This window comes from Suricata suricatta, chromosome 7 (genome assembly GCF_006229205.1).
Source record: "Suricata suricatta isolate VVHF042 chromosome 7, meerkat_22Aug2017_6uvM2_HiC, whole genome shotgun sequence".
Taxonomy (NCBI): Eukaryota; Metazoa; Chordata; class Mammalia; order Carnivora; family Herpestidae; genus Suricata; species Suricata suricatta.
The window spans coordinates 124,253,323-124,274,453 of NC_043706.1; the positions used below are offsets into that span (position 1 = coordinate 124,253,323).

Genomic DNA, 21,131 nt, shown 5'->3' on the forward strand with positions numbered 1-21,131 from the left:
AATAATCAGTCTACATGAGGCATTGCTGAAGGTATGGGTAGGCAGACCTCCTCTTTTAATCCTTTTGGGAGAGTAGACTTGAGCTAGAGTTGGAGAGGGCAGTCACCCAGAGGGCATGGAGTGAGGGAGGGGATCTAGGAATCCATTTCTTTTCAGAAAACTTCCATCCTGTCCCTCCGTATTTTAACAAGCCCTTCCTCATTTATCTCGTCCACAGCTACTTGCTGCTCCGGGGCTTCCTACAACTTTGAAGGGTTCTGCAGTGTGGGTTGGGAAGTGGATGTTGATGTAGTTTTAAGTCTTCCGGGTCAGAGTCCAATTTTTTTTTTTTGTCTTCTTTCCTCCATTGCTCTTGGCTCTCTGTCTCTTTTCCTTTATTGCAGTTTTTTGGGGACTTGGGGGAAGCAAAAACTGATTTAGGTGTTGTCTCTGCCATCCTGTCTTAATTCCTTTTGTCTGTTACATCTCCTGTTCCTCAGATAAGTTAATAAGCTGTTACCCCCTTCATCATAGGGCCATGGAAGATGTTGATATTGGTTATACTTGTATGTTCTGGGCTGCAAAGGATGACTTAAAGAGTTTTTTGACTCACTGACAACTGAATGAGAAAATGTCTTTTTTCTTCCATGCCTTTCTAAGGAAGTGTGGATTGGTAGGTGTCTATATAGAGCATTCTTAACTTCCAGCTCAGAAAGAGAATGTCTAGTCAGAAGTAAAGTTTTTTCTGATTTCATTATAGCCATAGATAGTCCTTTCCAGGCTTCTTACAGAATTTTTGAACCAAGATCTTTTTGATGCTTATTTTTCATTGTTAATATGCTAAACAAAACTGTCGATGGCTTCCAGATCACTTTATTTTCCTCATTTAAAAAATTGTCTTAAGATTTTAAACCAGTGTGTAAAAATAATAGCCAGTGTATGAAAATAATGGCCACTTTAATAGTCTACTAAGTAACATTCCTATTAGAGTAAAGACAAATAGCTAAGTTGGTACTTACTGTTTTAGACTATTTATTATCAAAGGGTTCTTTTTAAAAATGTCAGTGTTTTAATTTTTAAAACAATTGTATTCTTTGTAGAAAAGTTGAAAATGCAGGAAACTAAATGCGCACCTTTATTATCACTTAGGTGTGTGTCTATCATAGATACATATGTATACATGTACATATCTATATGTCTCCAGTCTTAATTGTAAATATATGAATAAAAATGTATCATTAACATTTTCCATATTCTCCCACAGATCATTTTTAATCACTACATTCTCATTCACTGGTTGGCAACTTATTTCCTAGTATAATTTTTGGCTTTGCAGGCCATATCGTCTGTGTTAACAACTACTCTACTGTTGTAGTGTGAAAGCAGCAATAGATTTATAAACAAGAAAAGGGCATGATTCTTTACCAATAAAACTTTATTTACAAAAACATACAGTGCCAGATTTGGCCTACTGGCCACAGTTGGCTGACCCCTAGATGTTTTTTAAACTTTTTATTTTGATAAAATTAGTGCGCAAGAATTGCAAAATAGTAGAGATCCCCTTCACCTTTTACCCAGTTCCCCCAGGTTAAGTTCCAGCTTAAATAACTATAGTGCAATATCAAAACCAGGAAATATGCATTGGTAGAACTGTTCCATTACCCAAAGGTCTCCCTCTTTGTAACCTGTATAGTCACATCCACCTCCCTTCCAGAGTATTCTTCTCTGTTGGCAGTCAGTATTTTCCTTCTCTGGAGTTTTGTCATTTTGAGATTGTTGTACAAATGAAAACATAGTATGTGACCTTTTGAGATGGACTTTTCTCACTCAGCATTGCGATCCATCTAGGAGTTGCATATATCAGTAGTGTTCTCTTGCTGAACAGTATTCGACGGTTTGGAATATAATCATTCACCTGTTGTGAGGCATTTTGGTTGTTTTAAATCTTTTAAGGTTCTAGTGATCACATATTCTATGTGACTCAGCCTTCTGGAACAAGGACTATAGACCTCACTGACCTCCATGTTTTGTTCAACTGAGTTAGTCACGTGTTCGCTTCCTTATAGTCAAGCTTCAGAATGCAGTATTTCAGGTGTTTTGTTGAATATTGTATCTCATTATTTCAAATTCATTGAACTAATTAAAACTCATGGATTTAAATCAGAGGCTATTTATCCTTCAGGGACTTCCATTTGTTTTATAAGTCAGTGCTGATGTGCCTGTATTTATGGTAGTAGTTGAATACCTAATCTTAATACTTGTAGAGACAGTCTCAGGTTTGTCGTTCAGTGTTACTACTTCCTGTCTGTGGTCTTGGAAAAGTTCCCTAACTTTGAATCTCTGTTTTCTTATCTGTTAAAAAAAAAAAAAATACTAGTACCAACTCTGTTTTACAGCGTTATTGTAAGGAGTAAATGAGATTACATAGGAAAAGTGTTTGGGAAGCAGTAAAACACAATGCAAACGTCCCGGTAATATTGACAAAACTAAAAATAATACTTCATTATCAGTTTAGAAAAAGGAGTTTTATAATTATGATGAGTACCTTTTACTAACTAGTAAGCGTGTGGAGTCGTGGGATATCCTTGCTGAAAAAAAATAATTTTAAGACCCAGTTTTGCAGTTAGAAGGCCAGAAGAACCGAGAGGAAGAGTAATATTTCTGTATGCTGTAATGGATGACCTGTGTTGCAAATACAATACCATCTGGCAGATGTGAGAAGAAATCATTTAAATCAACAATGTCTGTAATGAACTACCATCTGATTCCTGTTAATCAGTCCTTCCTTTTTCAAACCTTTTCTTGGTTTCCATGACCCTGTTCTCTCCTGTTTCTCCTTCTGGCTTATCATCCTCGTCTTCTTGGCCCTTAAATACGGAGTTCCCTAGGGATCATCCCTGTACTTCTCTTTCCATGACCTCTTCCCTGGCAATATCATGCCTTTACATCACTCTCCAAACAAAGCCTACATCTGTGTCTCTAGCCCTGACCTCCCTCATTTCCATCCTGCTGGCTGGATGACTCTCTAAAACTCAGTATTTCCAAAGCTGAAGTCATTTTTCTTACTAAGATGGCCCTTCTTTTCAAATCCTGTTTCTGTTCACAGCTTGACCATCTTCTGTGTCCTTCAGCGCTGTTCTCTCTTTGCCACTTCCCAGCTCCCTCCACATCCAGTCATGTTATCAATTCTTTGAGCCTGGTGTCTCCCATTTCCTCTGGTCTTTCCAGTCCAAGGCTACACCTTAAGCTTTTTAACTGAAATGCCATCTTCCCTCCCCGCTACCATCCATTCAACCCTCCTCACCTTTGTCACATGAACTTTTGACAGCTCTGTTCAGATTCTTCTCCATGTCAACGATTGCTCCCGTTGTTTGTAGAATGATGCCCAGATTGTTCATCTAACAGAATGTCCTCCCCATCATCAGCTTTTCTAATCTTTATGTACCCAACTCCAGGTGAACTTAAAGTAATATGAAGCAAAACCTTTTCAGAATTTCATGTTTTCCTTTCCTTGGGACACTTATCTAACTTTATTTAATGTATTTTGTGCACACATTCTTTTCTATGCTGGATGCATGTATGGTTTCTCAGTATTTCCACAGGGTTGCATATAGCAGATATTTATTGAATGAATGGTCTGTGGTAGAAACTCAATTCATGTTTGGCTCACACATCCAACAAGTATTTACTGAGCACCTTACAATGGGTCAGGTACTTTGAGACATATGGGCTCAATTTCCTGCCCTTTTTTTTTTTAAGTATTTGACTTTATTTAACTTTGAAAACACTATAGTTGAGGGCCGCCTGGGTGGCTCAGTCGGTTAGGCGTCGGCTTTGGGTCAGGTCATGATCTCATGTTTGTGGGTTCGAGCCCCGCATTGGGCTCTGTGCTGACAGCTAGGTCAGAGCCTGGAGCCTGCTTCGGATCTGTGCCTCCCTCTCTCTCTGTCCCTCCCCTCTTCACACTGTGTCTCTCTTTCTCTCTCTGTCTCTCAAAATTAAACGTAAAAAAAATTTTTTTTTAAACTACTATAGTTAAATATTAACAACAGCAAGTAGTGAGCATATTGTGATTATAGTCCTTCACTCATTCACGACTGCGTATAAAATGCCAGCAGTGAATGGTCTTCACTGACCTCAGTAAGTGATGTGACACCAAACACCAGCCCTAGGATGATGCTTGTCCTCACATGTTTCTCCATTGTAATGGTCCCATCTTTCCTGATTTGGATAGAACTCCTTAATTCTACTTGGTCCTTTTTGTCAATATTTTACACTCCCTCTCGGGTAGGAGTTTTTCCAACATGAAATTCCTAGAGAGAAAGCCATTCTCAGGAAAGTTTACCTTAATTTTGATTATTAGGTGATCCTTTTCATATGACTTTTGATAAATGGCCATGCCTTCATTTAGCACACACACAGACATTACACTCTAGTCAGAATCTCAAAGATGTTACCATTAGATAATTTATCACTTTATAAGAATATTTACTTATTTTGAGAGTGAGCATGCGCACAGGTAAGGGGATGGGCAGAGAGAGGAGAAAGAGAGTGAATCCCAAGCAGGTTCTGTGCTCTCCGTGTGGAACCCGATGCAGGGCTTAGTCCCATGAACCCATGAGACCATTGACCTGAGCCAAAGTCAACAGTCAGACGTTCAACCAACTGAGCCACCCAGGCGCCCCAGATAATTTATGACTTTCTACTAAAGTATTAACTTTGTACTTCTGTCTAAGGCAAAGGTATCAGGCACTTAGTTTAGGAATGTGTTAAATGTACTCTGGTTGTCTGAAGCATATGGAATTACCTGTTTAGTGAAGTTAGAAGTCTCTGTTAGAAGAGGAAACTGGGTGAGTTCATGAAATACCTTCCTAAGAGAAGTTGGTGGGGAGGGAAAAGAGTGAGGAGATCAAGCTATTGAGGTCCCCTCCAGTTAGTCATTTCTTCTTCAGGCCATTCCACGAAACTAACATAATGTGCTTTTGGATCTCGTACAGATGGCAATCAGGAGTTACTTCCTTGTGAAGTCTGTGGAAGACGCTTTGCAGCAGATGTTCTGGTAAACATAAAGACATTTTGTAGATGTGTTTCGTTGGAGCTAAATGAACTGTCAAGTCAGTGAGGAGGCTGCAGTGGCAAAGATTAAAGACAGATGTGGAGGGAAGGCCAGGGAAGAGGAGAGCGTAACCCGTGGCAGGCAGGCCCGGGGGACACTGAGGCACGTAGGGGCCACCCCACTCAGAAGGCAGTTTAATTAAACATGGTACTCTCATAACAAGGATGCCAGATGAAAGTGTTTTGGCACAGACGATTGCCTCTTGAGAGCTTTTGGCTCTTTTGCCTTTTCTATAAGCATCAAAAATTCAAATTTTAAGGCCAAAGCACCAGGGAAATTAGCTAGTCAAGAGGAATGAACATTGAATTTGGAGCATCTGGAAACTTGGCTTTTAGCCTCAAATTTGTCACTAATTCTGACAAGTCCTTTAACCTCCCTCTGTTTCCTGCTTTGCCACGTATGAAGACAGAACCTTTCAATTTCCAGGGGTTTTATGTAATTTGAACAAAATGGATGGAAGGCCTGTTCCAAGATATAATTGTTAATCAGATTCAAGCTAACTGCATGATTGATGCCCATAAAGTGGAATAAAAGCTTAATTTTTTTTTAAATTAGGGAATCAAGCAGGTATTAGACTCCAGTATTCTAAAGAGATTCCCAAGAGAAATAATTTTTTAAAAAACAACCTAAGGTGATAATGCAACTCTGAGTTTGAACATTTTAGATTCAAGGAGATATATGCAGACTTAAAGGTTTTGGATCATATACCTGACTACATTTGGGGCAAAAGACTGTACAATAAGGTTGTAAGTTTTCTTCCTCTGGAAAATTGTAAAAATGAAATATCTGTTCTGATTAACTGTAGTTGGTGCTTCCTGAATTTAGAAGCAGGAGCTCACAGGGCCTGTGGTGGCCCAGGAATCCAGTAGCGTCTGGCTTGTTGCCAAGCCAGGCTTGCACCCCGTAAGAATGAGTGTAAGCCCCAGGGGATACCATACCATTTGAAGTGGGATCACTGAATGTCAAGTATGTCTTGGGTCTTCTTGGGTTTTACTCTCTAGACCTATCTCCAGGCTACCAAGAGCATTTATTTGATCGAGTGATGTGATGCCTTTCTCTCCTTTAATTAGGAGGGGACACCTGGTTGGCTTAGTCAGTTGAGTGACTCTTGATTTCAACTCAGGTCATGATCTCATGGTTTGTGGGTTCAAGCCCCACATCAGGCTCCACAGTGCAGAGCCTGCTTAGGAGTCCCTCTCCCTCATCTCTCTTAAAATAAATAAATAAACTTAAAAAAAAAAAAACATTAAAATGGAGAGCACCTGGCTGGCTTAGTCAGTATGGCATGCAACTCTTGATCTTGGGGTCATGAGATTGAGCCCTACATGTGGTGTAGAGATTACTTAAAACTTTAAAACATAAAGTATAGCTTGTTTGTAACCAGGTATAGGGATTTTTTTTATAGATCCTGTATTTGTTGGGTCTGGACAAAGGAACTGTGTGTTAACTGTTGTGAGTTCCATATCCACCTAAGAAGAGGACGTTTAGTGGAAAGTTGGTATAATCCTATAGCAGTGATGCCTTAGCAGATTGTGTAAGGGTGGTACACGGGCAAAGCTCTGTTGATTTGGTTTTTTATGTACTAAAAATGCAGAATACCAAAGGCCTACTTGGCTGGAGTAAAGAATGTTTTCCCTGCCGATTGTCTGTTAAATGTTAAATATTGTAACATTTTAAAACTTAATATTAAAAGTTTAGATTTGCTCTGAAATAAATGACTTCATGGATGTGAAATGTTTGGATAAATTAAAGGAAAACCTCTTCATGATGTATGTAAATGGAATTGGTGTATTCTTCACTTATTTGTATGGTTGTCCCAGCTGTCTTTTGCAGATGTTCTCAAATATTTCTTTGAAACCTCTCCACTCCTTGAGGAAGTTAAATAGTTTAATGTGCTGTATGTAGAAAAGTGGCCCCGTTGGATTCAATTTTGAAATCGCTGAGTGGTAAGAAGAGTTTTTCTGAGAAGGTTCCGTTGGTAGGAGCTAAGTTTCCCCCTGCTGTATGCAAAGGGCTATCTCAAAAGGATGGCAAAACGGAATATTAGGATTGTTGGGACTCAGAGTTCCTGTTATGTTACTGGATGACTTGTTCGTGAATTTGGAAACTGTGGAGGCAGGAAACAGAAGATAGGAAAATTTCCTTGGCTTCAGTGAGTACCTAGCTCAATATCAAAAATATTTATTTCGATTTAAACTAGAATGTTTGCATTTTCAACATTATTTAATGCCTGGAATCATTCACACAGCCCAAGTGGTAGAGTTCAGTATATAAAACCAAATTTGAAATACATCTCTATAGCTGTGGAGGCCTTTTCCTGACCTTGCCCTCACGCAATATCTAGTGATGTGTAACATGGGTGGAGAGAGCCAGATGGATTTGCTCTGCTGTGATTTGAGAGTTAGAGAATGAACTTGGCTCTGAAGGTGAACCCTGTCATTCTAGTGGGGGCTGCCTGAGTACAAACCTTGTGACTGTACATGTTAAAAATTTTAATCCCTACTGTTTCTTTTCTAGGAAAGACATGGACCAATATGTAGGAAACTCTTCAACAAAAAGCGTAAACCTTTCAATTCCTTGAAACAAAGATTACAAGGCACTGACATTCTCCTTGTGAGAAAGGCTCCTCAGTCCAAGGTACTATCAGCATTGTGCGCGTTCTTCTTGATTACATCCTTAAGTACATTAAAGCCCCTTTTTGGCTCTGTGTCTTCATTTTTGCTTGATAGTGCAGTGTAATGTCCTGTAAGTATAATCCACCTTTACTGTTTTCTTTTTAATCATGCTCACTTTGATTTCAAAATGTATTTCAGATACTTTCCAGATGTGGCAAAAAAGAATCTCGTTTATGTTTTCATTAAATCTAGCAATTAACTTGGAAGAGAGTCCCTTTTAGTCTTATAGTTAAGTCTTTCTGTAAAGTGTAGTAGTTTGTTTTTCTGATTGTTATTTTGTGCTTTCCCGCAGTGCTGTGACTCGCAAGTTTTATTCCTGTATTTTCCAAATCCCTTTTTGTCCTCTTGAACACAAATTCTCTTGTCCCTCTAAATTTCACGGTCCTATGTCCTATAAATTTAAATCCCACCTTAAAGTTGCAATGGAGAGATGTACCGTCTAAGTTAGTACTTATTGGTTTTCTTTTTTATAGCCTCAGCCTGTGAGAAGATCTAACTGGAGACAACAACATGAAGACTTCATTAATGCAATCCGTTCAGCCAAGCAGTGTACTCTAGCCATTAAGGAAGGCCGACCCCCCCCACCTCCACCTCCTCCATCCATCAACCCAGGTGTGGGGGCCAGTTTGGTTTGCTTTGGGCATTTTACTCGTAACCCATTGTGCTTGATTGGGGGCCAGATCATCGTGCCTTGCTTCCTCCTATGCATTCTAAAATTAGTAATAGCAATTAAATTATAAAAGTAATTTTATCATACAATATATCTTATTCTAATCTTATTTTAATTACATGTAAAGATTCTTTGTTTCCTTCTAAATTCCAACATGAGCCCACCACTGTACCCAGTGTCATGGCGCTACATAACTCCAGGGGACACCGTTTACACCATGGTCTATGAGAATGGGGCAGTCCTCCAGTAGCTCCACAGAGTCAGATACCCAGGCTTTCAGTTGTTTGGTTTTTTTGTTTGTTTTTTCTTTTTTGGGAGGGTGGCAGCAGGGAATAGGGTTTTGATTTGAGATAAAAAATCCCTTAAGATGGGGGCGCCTGGGTGGCTCAGTTGGTTAAGCATCCAACTTCAGCTCAGGTCATGATCTTGCAGTTTGTGGGTTCGAGCCCCGCATCAGGCTCTGTGCTGACAGCTCAGAGCCTGGAGCCTCCTTCAGATTCTATGTCTCCCCCTCTCATTGCCCCTGCCATGCTCATGCTCTGTCTCTCTCTCTCAAAAATAAATTTTAAAAAATGTTTAAAAAAAATCCCATAATATGAAATTCACCATTTTAAACATTTTAAATTGTGCTATTTAGTGGTCTAAATGTTTTATTTTGAAAATTTTCAAATTTACAGAAAAAAGGAAGAAATAGTACAAGGATCACTCATATACCATACCTTCCATTGAAATTTGACAGTTGTTTACATGGTCATATTTTCTGTCTTCTGATTTTTTGGGGGGCAGCACTACTTACAACTAAGTTTCAAACATCATAAGACTTTACCCTTAACTCTATCAGCATGCATTTCTGAAGTATGCGTGCATTTTCTTGCATAATCTATGGACTCATATTTTCCCAGTTATCTTAAGAATGTCCTTTCAAGCTCACTCCTTGCTCCCTAATCACAATCCAAGAATCATGCACTTTTTGCTGTTGTCTCTTTTCTTTAATCTTGCGCAATATCCCTACTAAGCCAGTAGGCTTTTAGGATATCTTTTAGGACATCTTTAAGGATATCTCTTGTTCTAGATTTGTCTTTTTTTACTCAGGCTAATGTTTAACTTGTTCCTGTACCCTCTATTTTTCTGTGAATTGGAAATTAGGGTCAGATTCTATTAGGTTAATATTAATATTAATCCCTATCAGATATAAGATTTTCAAATATTTTCTCCTATTCTGTAGACTTTCTTTTCACTTTCTTTTATTTCTTTTTCTTTTGGTCATTTCACTTTCTTGGTGGAATCCTTTGATGCACAAAATTTTTTAATTTTGAGAAAGTCCAGTTTTATTTTTCTTTTGTTTCCTAGGTTTTGGTTGTCCAATCCAAAACCCCGTTGCAAAACCCATGTCACGGGGCCCTCCCCATGTGCTTTCTTCTAAGAGCTCTGTGTGTTCAGCTCTTACAGTTCAGTATGTGATCCAGGTGGAATTAGTTCTGCATGTGACCAGGTAAGATCCCAGCTTCGTTGGAAGTCGCATGTCTAGTTTTACATGTGGATATCTAGTTTTCTCAGCACTATTAGTTGAAAAGACTATCCTTTTCCCATTGAGTGATCTTGGCACCTTTATAAAAAGTCATCTGACCATATATGTGAAGGCTTATTTCTGGACTATTCTAGTCTGGTTTTCTATATGTCTGTCTTTATGCCAGAACCACCCTGTTGTGATTACCCTAGTAAATTTGTAGTAAGTGTTGAAAGTCCTCCAAGATTGTTTTGGTTATTTGAGGACCTTTGAGATTACATATGAATTTTTAGGATGGATTTTTTTCCTGTTACTGAAAATGCCACTGAGAATTTTGATAGCGTTGCACTAAATCTGTACATTACTTGGGCAGGGTTATCACCTTAACAAAATCATTTTCCAAGCCATGAACATGCAATGTCTTTTCATTTATTTATCTTTTTTTTTTTAATTTCTGAAATCAACATTTCATTGAATAGGTATAGGAAGGTACAAGTCTTTTACCACTTTGGTTAGATTTATTCCTATTCTTTTTGATGTTATTGTAAATGGAATTGTTAACTTTCAGATAGTTCATTGCTAGTATGTAGAAATACGACTGATTTGGGGGTGTTAATTTTGTATCCTGCAACTTTGTTGAATTTTGTTAGCTTTAATCGTTGTTTGCTGGTGTGGAATTTTTAGGGTTTTCTACACACAAAATTATGTCATTTGTGAACTGATGTAATTTTACTTCTTCCTCTCCAATTTGTCTCTCTTATTTCTTTTTCATGTCTAAGTCCTCTGGCTAGAATTTCCAGTATCCAGTACTATATTGAACAGCAGTGGTGAAAGCAGACATCCTTGTCCTCTTTTCCACTGAGTAAATGTTAGGGTTATAATTGGCTATTTAAAGTGTAATTAAAACATATTATGGGATTATGTATGTGGAAGTGGTGGAATGTATGGAAACAATAAGGTTAAGTAAAGGAAATGGACATACATTGTAGAAAGTTCTCTATGTATTATACATGAATAAGCTTAGTACCCATTCTACATGAATAGGTGTAGTAGTATTTGAAGGTAGAATATTATATCTTAACAATGCCTGTTATAAACCCTAGAGTAAACACACAAAAATATTGACATATCACTAATAAGACAATAGGTGGAGATAAAATGGAAAAAAATTCAATCTAAGAGAAGATAGGAAAAGGGGGGGAACAACAAAGAAAAGATGGGATAAAGACAAATAGCAAAATGGTAAACTTAAACCTAACCATATGGATAGTTGCATATAAATGACCTAAACCCTTCAGACCTTCAGATAAAATGCAGATTGTCACTGAATAATAAAACAAGGTCCAATTATATACTTTCCATAAGAAACACACTTTAGGTCGAAAGATACAAATGAAGGTTCCAGGCAGGTGAGAAAACAAGGAGGTGACCCAGGTAGACCTACAGAGACCACAGTCTCACTCAGGACAGCTGCTCCTACGTTAGCTGGCTGCCGCCGCCTCCAGGGGACATACACCAGGCTTGCCAGATCTAATTTCTCAAAAGATGTCAGAAATGCAGATTTCCTGATTTATAAATACCAGAAACTCCAAAGTTTTAGAAACTTCAGGTTTGAATCTCTGAGGTTTGAAGTCAGGCAGTGGTTTTCCTGGGAGGGGTGGGGATGAGCAGGAGTGGACATGAGGAACATTGCTGGGAATGTTCTGTGTCTTGATCTGGGCTGGATTACATGGGTGTGTGCAGCTGGTAAACATTTCGTGGAAGCATACACTTATGATTTGTGCCTTCCCCCTTGGATAGAAAGATAAAAGGAGAAACAGACACCAGCTATGTCAAAACAACTATAGACTGGCATGTTAAAAACATGAGGAAAGATATACATGCAAATAATAATGATAAAATTGGAGTGCTAATATTAATATCAGGCAAAGCAAATGTCAAGTGTTATTAACAAGGCTAATGATTAAACATACATATTCATCAAGAAGGCCTATCAGTCCTAAATGTTTATGTACCTAGTAACCGAACTTCAGAGAACATAAAACAAAAACTGACAAAACTGTAGACAGATTCACAGTTACATTTAGAGATTTTAGTGTTCCTTTCTTAGTAGCTAATAATATAACCAGCAGGAAAATAAGTAAGGACATGGAAAATATGAACAACAGTATCAACCAGTTTGACCTATTTGATATCTAAAGCTATTATAATGTGACATGGAGCAACAGCAGAATAAAATTCTTTTTAAGTACACATAGAGCATTTGTCCAAGATAGACCAGGTGCAGGGCCACAAAGTTAATTTTGATACATGTAAAAGGATTGAAATATCATGCAGATTGTTATGTGACACAGCAGAAGTTGAAATTTATGATGAAAATATACCTAGAAAATTTCCTAATATTTGGAAATTATCAGCTTTTCTTAATAATGCATGGATTTAAGAAGAAATCATAAAAGAAATGGGAAATTATTTTGAACTGAATGGTATAATGAAAACATACCAAAATTTGTGGGATTCAGCTATAATAGTGGTAGGAGGTTTATACTTTAAAAAAGCTTGTAAGTAGAAAAGAAGAAAGGTTTAAACCAATTACTGCGTATACGTCCTCTTTAAAAAGTTACAAGAACAAATTATACCTCAATTAAGTATAGGGAAGAAAATAGTAAATGTAGTTCACCGTATTAACAAAATGTTTTTAAAGCATACGATCATCCTACTTGATACAGGAAAACCTGTGACAAAATGCAGCACCTGTACCTGTTTAAAAAAGAATATTCTTAGGTAGAAATAGAAGAGAAACAAACAGCTCAATAAAAGGACATTTTTGAACAATCTACAGTTAACATTACACTTGAAAAACTGAACACTTTCCCACTGAGATGAGAAAAAGCAAGGATGTCTATTCTGACCACTTCTGTTCAACCCTGTACTGGAGATGTGGTCCCCACTGAAATGGGGAAATAAATTATTGGAGAGGAAGAAGTAAAACTATCTTTACTCATAGACAACAGAATCATGAATGAGTAAATGTAGAAAACCTTAGGAAACTATAAGAAACCTACTGGAATTAAAAGTTCATTTAACACACTTTCAGGATATGAAGTCAATAGACATAGATAATTTATATTTCTATATACTAGGCATAAACAATTGAAAATGAAATTTAAAATACATTTACAAGGATGAAAGCACACTGAATACTTGAGTGTATGTTTAACAAAATATGTGTACGACTTGAAAAATGAAAACCATGAAACACTGTTTAGAGAAATTTAAAAAGACCAAAATAAATGGAGAGATTTACCATTTTCATCATCTGAAAGACTTGATATTACGTTACAATGTCAGTTCTTCCCAAATTGATCTATGGACTCTGTGTAATTCCAGTAAAAATCCCTGCAAGTTTTCTTTGCCACGGAAGGGATTCACCAGTGGACTCTCAATATGGAAATTCAAAGGATCCGGAATAGCCAAGATAGTTTGCGAAAAAATTGGGGGAATGACATTGCCTGATGTCAAACTTATATGATGTTACAGTAATTCAGTAATTTGATATTCATGTATCAATTGAATAGGAAAAGAGAATCTTGATATAGTCCTCCTACCCACATATGGGCAACTGATTTTTGACAAAGTGCAATTCAATGTAGGAAAGGATAGTCCTATTGATAAATAAAACAGGGACAACTAGAATTTGGAAAAAATGAGTCATGATCCTTAATTCACAATGGAACATTGACCTAATGTCAGTGCTACAACTGTAACATTTCTAGAAAAACCAAAAATCTTAGATCTACGAGTCAGCCAAGATTTCTTAAACAGGATATAAAATGTACAGATTTTTAAAAAGGAAATTGATGAATTGGGGCTTCACCAAAACTAAAAATTTTAGTCTTGAAAGACACCATTCAGAGAGTGCAAAGGGAAGCCACAGGCTGGAAACGTTCATAATACATACTGACAGAGGACTCCTATCAAGAATATATAAAGAACACTTGAAATTCAATAAGACAACCCAGTAAGAAAAAAGGTTAGAGATGTATTTGAACAGATACATCACAAAATAATGGCCAATAAGCACATAAAAAGCTACTCAACATCATTTCTGTCAGGGAAATGCAAATTACAACCACAGTGAGATACCACCACATACCCACTTGAATAGCTAAAATTAAATACTGACAATACAAATGACCGCTAGGATGTGGAACAGCTGGAAGTCTTCCACTGCTACGGGGAGCATAAAATAGTACAGCTACTCTGCACTGGTATTTTCTTAAGTTAAACATACACTTATTTATAGAGCAATTCTATACCTAGGTATTTTTGCAACAAACTGGAAACATGTCCTTAGAAAAGACTTCTGTATTAATGTTCATAGTAGCTCATAGCATGAACTGGGGGAGGGAAGGCAGGAATCTTGCAATCAGCCAGTGAGTAGATAAACAAATGGTGTAATTATTTACAAAACTGCAACTCTACAGTAAGAAGAAAGTGCTGCTATATTGGCAGCAACATGGGTATTCTATTAAGTGAAACTATAGAACAGATAAAACTTGAGTGGCAGGAAGGGTGCCTGGTGGCTCAGTCAGTTGAGGGCCCCACTCTCGATTTCAGCTCCAGTCATGATCCCAGGGTTGTGGGATCGAGCCCCACATGTGTTCCACACTGAGCATGGAGCCTGCTTAAGACTCAGTCTCTCGGGGCACCTGGGCGACTCAGTCAGTTAAGCATCCGACTTCGGCTCAGGTCGTGATCTCACAATTCTTGAGTTCGAGCCCCACATTGGGCTCTGTGCTGACAGCTCAGAGCCAGGAGCCTGCTTCCGTTTCTGTGTCTCCCTCTCTGCCCCTCCTCTGCTCGTGCTTGCTCACGCACGCACATGCTCTCTCTCTCGCTCTCAAAAAAATAAATAAAACAAAAAATTAAAAAAAAATGATTCAGTCTCTCCCTCTACTTGTCCTCCCCCCATGCACATTCACGCGCTCTCTCTCAAAAACAAACAAAAAACCCTAAAACTTTAGTGACAGAAAATGGAGTTTTGATTGATTGAGACTGGGTTCAAGGGGGAATATTGACTTAAAAGGGGTATGAGGGAACTTCTTGGGGTAATGAAACGGTTCTGTGTTTCAAATGAAGTGGTTACACAAACGTGTACATTTATTAAAACTCACTGGCCAGTGTACTTAAAATAGGTGTGTTTTACTTCATGTAAATTAGTTCTCAAAACTCATTTGAAAGAGTAAAAAACCAAAACCAATTCCAAACCCACAGCATAATCATACTATTAAAATTATCTGAGAAATAATCTGAACTTCTATAACCAGAAAATAATCTTTTTAAAAATATAACTTTAAAAATTATTTTTATGTACAGTTGACATAAACTGTTATTAGTTTCAGGCATGCAACATTAGCGATTCATTTGTATATATTACAAAATGCAAAAAAAAAAATGCTGACCATGTTAAGTGTAGTTAACATCTGTCATGATACAAATTAATTAATTACAACATATTCACTAGTAGTTGTATGTTTTATCCCATGACTGATTTACTTATTTACTTATTTCTAAGTTTTGAGGGGATGATGAAAATATTTGGCAGTGAGGTGCTGTACAGGGAAGTGGAGTAATAATAATTTTCCAGTGTGAAAAGAGCTTACCTTGACTATCCTTAACGGGAGATTATTTCAGTTGCTGAATGATTTGAATTTTAGAGCTCTGTGTGACAAATGAAGTATATTTTACTTGGACCAGTATAACAGTGTTGAGGTTGATCGTTGTGGGTATTGTTGATCTTTTACCCATTGGCAGAGCACATCCTAATTTTCTGTTCTTGTAAGTTTCCCTTGATTAAGGAAACTTTTTTTTAAGCAGAGGGAGTAGGAAAGTAGAAGGATAGGATGTTTTCTGTAATGCTTTTTCTATTGCCTCTGGTGTTTCTTTTTGTTTTGTTTTCTAATGTGAGGAAAACTACAGATTCCTTTTATAAAATTAAAAAAAATTTTTGGTGAGGTGACCTTTTTTCTTTATCTTTTGTTTAGGATTACTATTTAAGATTCATCCTTTATTGCAAGGGTGAATTACTTACTTTGTAACTGGAAGTTTTTCTCTCTTAATCCCTTTTACCTATTTTGCCTTCTGCACCCCCCTCCCCTGCTGGCAACCGCCGCTTTGTTTTTTGTGTTTGTAAGTCTGTTTCTGTTTTTTGTTTGTTCATTTGTTTTTTAGGTTACACATATAAGTGAAATCATATGCTATTTATCTTTCTCTGTCTTATTTCACTTAACATATTGCCCTCTAAGCCCATCCATGTTGAATTAGTGTTTTCATTTCTTCGGGTAAATATCCAGAAATGGAATTACTGGATTATATGGTCGGTCTCTCTCTCTCTCTCTTTCTCCCCTCCCCCATATATATGTTTATTTACTTATTTTGAGAGTGGAGACAGAATCCCAAGTAGGCACCATGCTCTGCACTGAGCACAATGCAGGGCTCAATTTCACAACCATAAGCTCATGGCCTGAGCCGAAATCCGGAGTTGACTTGAGCCATCCAGGTGACCTTGGTATTAATATTTTTAATTTTTTGAGGAATCTCCATATTCTTTTACAGTGGCTGCATCAGTTTCTATTCCCACCAACAGTGCATGGGGGTTACCTTTCTCTGCATCCTCACCAACACTTGTTTTTTTTCCTGTCTTTTTTGATCCTAGCCCTTCTGACAAGTGTAAAATAATATATCATTTTGGTTTTGATTTGCATTTCAGTGATTAGTGATGTTGAGCATCTTTTCATGTGCCTGTTGGTCATTTATATGTCTTTAGGAAAATGTTCAGGTCCTCTGCCCATTTTTTAATCAGATTTTTTTGGTATTGAGTTCTGGGAGTTCTTTATATATTTTGTATATTAACCACTTACAAGATATTTCATTTGCAGGTATCTTCTCCCAGTCAGTAGGTTGCTTTTTTGTCTTGTTGATGGTTTCTTTCACTGTGCAAGTTTTTAGTTTGATGTAGTCCCAGTTTATTTTTGCTTTTGTTGCTCTTGTGTAAGGAGACAGATCCAAAAATATATTACTGACTCCTACATCCAAGAGTTTATTGCCTTTTAGAAGTTTTATGGTTACAGGTCTTATATTTAGGTTTTTAATTCATTTTGAGTTTATTTTTGTATATGGTATAAAAAAAGGCCTCTCTCATTCTTTTGCATGCATCTGTCCAGTTTTCCCAACACCATTTGTTGAAGAGATGGTCTTTTCCCTACTGTATATTCTTGCCTTCTTCTAGTCTGTTCCATCATGTCTGTCTTTGTAACAGGACTATACTGTTTTGATTATCAGAGCTTTGTAATAAAGTTTGAATTCTGGGATTGTAGTATCTCCAGCTTTGCTCTTCTTTCTCAAGATTTCTTTGGTTCTTTGGTTCTTATTTGGTTCTGTAAAAATTTTGTCATTTGTTCTAGAACTATGAAAAATGCTAAATCTATGAAAAATGCTCGTGTTAATTTGGTAGGGATTGCATTGAATCTGTAGATTGCTTTGTTTTTGGTTTTTTTCTCTTTTCTAATGCAAGTTTATATATTTTTCTCCAAGCAGATTAAGTTGCATTAGATTGCTTTGGATAGTATAGACGTTTTAACAGTATTAAATCTTCCAATCCATGAGCATGGTGTATCTTTCCATTTATTTGTGTGGTCTTCAATTTCTTTAATCAGTGTTTTATAGTTCTCATAGTACAGGTCTTTCACTTACTTGGTTAAATATTTTCCTATTTTATTCTTTTTGATGCAGTTGTAAATGGGATTGTTTTCTTAATTTCTCTTTCTGTTACTTCATTAAAAGTGTATAGATTTGCAACAGATTCCTGCATATTAATTTTGCATCTTGTAACTTTACTGAATTAAGTTACTATTTCAAATAGTCTTTAGGGTTTTCTATGAATATAGTATCATGTCATCTGCAAGTAGTGACAATTTTATTTCTTCCTTACCAGGTTATATGTCTTTTATTTCTTTTTCTTATCTGTTTTCTGTGGCTAGGACATCCAGTAGTATTTTGAACAAAAATTATGAGAGTGGACATTCTTGTCTTGTTCCTGATCTAAGGGAAAAAGCTCTCAACCTTTCACCATTGAATATGATGTTAGCTCTTTGCTTGCCATTTACGGTATTTATTATGTTGAGGTATGTTCCCTCTATACCCACTTTGTTGAGAGTTTTTATTATAAACAGATGTTGAATTATGTCATATGCTTTTTCTTCCTCTGTTGAAAGGATTATATGATTTTTATCCTTCATGTTTTTTAAACATGGTATATCACATTGATTTGCAGATATTGAACCATCCTTGCATCCCGAGGAATAAATCCCACTTGATTGATGTGTGATCTTTTAAACATTTTTTATTTTTATTTAGTTATTTTTATTGATGTACAGCTTACATACAATGTTATATTACAATGTTTCAGGTGTACAGCATATTGATTCAACAATTCAATACATTACTCAGTGCTCACCATGCTAAGTGTAGTCACCAACCGTCATCATAAAAAACTATTGGTGTTATAAACTATATCCCCCTATGCTGTATTTTTCGTCTCTGTGGCTTACATATTTTAATGTAAGTTAATTGAATTTGGTTTACTAATATTTTGTTGAGGATTTTTGCCTAGAGATATTGGTCTGAAATTTTTTTTTATAGATTCTTTGGTTTTGGTATCAAGTTGCTGGCCTCATAGAGTGAATTTGGAAGTATGTCTGTCTTCTAAATATTTTGGAATGGTTTCAGAAAGGTAGATAGTAGCCCTTTAAATATTTGGCAGAATTTGACTGTAAATTCATTGGTCCTGGACTTTTGTTTGTTCAGTTTTTGGATTGTTGATTCAATTTCATTACTAGTAAATGACCTGTTCAGGTTTTCTATATCTTCATGATTCAGTCTTGGAAGGTTTCATGCTTCTAGAAATTTATCCATTTCTCTTAAGTTGTCCAGTTTGTTGGTATATAATTTTTCATAGTAGTTCCTTAGAATTCTTTGTATTTTTATATTGTTGGTTGTACATTCTCCTCTTTCTTTTCGATTTTGAGTTCTCCTTTTTCCTTGATGAGTCTGATTAAAAGTTTATCAGTTTTGTTTATCTCTTCAAAGAATCATTTTAGTGTCATTGATCTTCTCTATTGCTTTTTATAAAATTTAATTTATTTCTTCTCTGATTTTTATTATCTCCTATCTTCTATTAACTTGGGCTTTGTTCATTCTTTTTATAATTCCTTTTGGTGTAAGGTTAGATCACTTATTTGATATTTTTCTTGCTTCTTGAGGTAAGCTGTATTGCTGTAAACTTCCTTCTTAGAACTGCTTTTGCTGCATCTCAAAGATTTTGAAACATTGTGTTTTCAAATTAATTTGTTTCAGGGTGTGTTTTGATTTTCTTTTTGATTTCTTTGTTGATCCGTTGGTTGTTTAGTAGTAGCATGTTGTTGTAGATGTAACTGATTTAACTACTTTTGTGTTTCAACTTCCACACTAGCTGTATAAGTGATTGACCTGTAACATATGTTTGCTTTTACAAGTGAAACTTTTTTTCATAATTTTTTTTTCTGGCTTATGGCCTTTTATTTTACACTTAAGTTCTTTTAACATTTCTTGTAAGACCAGTTTAGTGTTTGTGAACTCTAACTTTTGTTTGGCAAACTCTTTATCAGTCCTTCAATTCTGAATGATAACCTTGCCAGGAGAGTATTGTTGGTTATAGGCTTTTCCCTTTCCGCCCTTTGAATGGATCATGCCTCTCCTTTTTAGCTTTCAAAGTTTCTGCAGAATAACTTTAATGACAAAATGACGTTAGCAGAAACTAAAAAATCAGCAAATAACCTTATTATGGAGGATTCCATTGTATGTAACTAGTCATTTTCCTGTTGCTGCTGTTAAGAATCTTCCTTTATCTATGATTTTTGACATTTTAATTATTACATGTCTTGGTAGACTTCTTGGGGTTCATCTTATTTGGGACTCTGTGATTCCTGGAATCCTGGGCCTGGATGTCAGTTTCCATCCTGAGTTTAGAAAGTTTTCAGCTATTATTCCTTCAATAACTGTTCTGCCCTTTTTTCTTGCTTTCCTTCTTCTGGGCCCCCCATGATACGAATGTTAAAATGCTTGATGTTGTCCCAGAAGTCTCTTAACTTATCCTCATTTTTTTTCTTTAGAGAGAGAGGCAAAGAGACAGAGAATCTTATAGGCTCCACACCCAGCATGGGGTCTGACATGGGGCTTGATCTCATGACTGTAAGATCATGACCTGAGCCAAAATCAAGAATCAGATGCTTAAGTGACTGAGCTACCCAGGTGCCCCAACCTGTCCTCATTTTTAAAAATTATTTTTATTTTTGCTCTTCAGTTGGGGTGCTTTTCACTACCCTGTCTTCCAGATTGCTGATTCACTCTTCTGCATCCTCTAATCTATGGTGATACCCTCTAGTGCATTTTTCATTTTGTTAATGTATTTTCTGATTGGTTCTTATATTTTCTTTGTCTTTGTTGAAGTTATCATTGACTTCATCTACTCTTCTCTCAAGTCCACTGAGCATCTTTATTACCATCACTTTGAACTTTTTATCAGGTACCTACTGCTTATCTCCATTTTGTTTAGTTGTTTGTGTTTTTGAGATTTTTGTCTCATTTTATTTGTTCGGTATATATTCTCTGTCTCTTTTGTCTTATTCTCCATGTTTGTTACTATGTATTTGGTATGTCACTTATGTTTCCTGGCCCTGAAGGTAGGGGCCTTGTGTAGAAGGCCTCTGGGGCCCAGCAGTGCAAACCACACTGGTCCCCAGAACCAGGAGCTTTAGGAGTGTGCTCTGTGCGGGCTGTGTGTGCCCTCTCATTGCAACTGAGCCTTGGCTGCCAGGAGTGCACTGGTGGGCGGGGCCGGCCCTTGGCATTGCTGGCCAAGCAGCCAGGCTGCAGCTGCTCTGGGCGTGCTGGTGGGTGGGGTTAGCTCCCAGCACAGCTGGCCGGGAGGCCTGGCCGCAACTGTTGTGGGCGTGCTGGTGCGCCAGAAAATAATCTTAGTAATTGCTTCACTTCTGCTGGTGCTAATGAAAAGATAGCTTAAAATAATGTGAAAGTAGAAAGATCGATGGCTGTGATTTTGATAATACTTTGGCAACAAGCCTT

At 37.0% G+C, this 21,131-nt stretch overlaps 1 protein-coding gene across 1 annotated transcript in view; it reads left to right on the forward strand.

The window, feature by feature from the left end:
- ZC2HC1B (zinc finger C2HC-type containing 1B) overlaps positions 1-21,131 on the forward strand; it is a 40,731-nt gene that overhangs the window by 4,399 nt on the left and 15,201 nt on the right. The window contains exons 2-4 of the mRNA XM_029944554.1: positions 4,977-5,038; positions 7,613-7,732; positions 8,244-8,382. Of these exons, the coding sequence (XP_029800414.1) occupies positions 4,977-5,038; positions 7,613-7,732; positions 8,244-8,382 (321 nt within the window). The remainder of the gene's footprint in view (positions 1-4,976; positions 5,039-7,612; positions 7,733-8,243; positions 8,383-21,131) is intronic.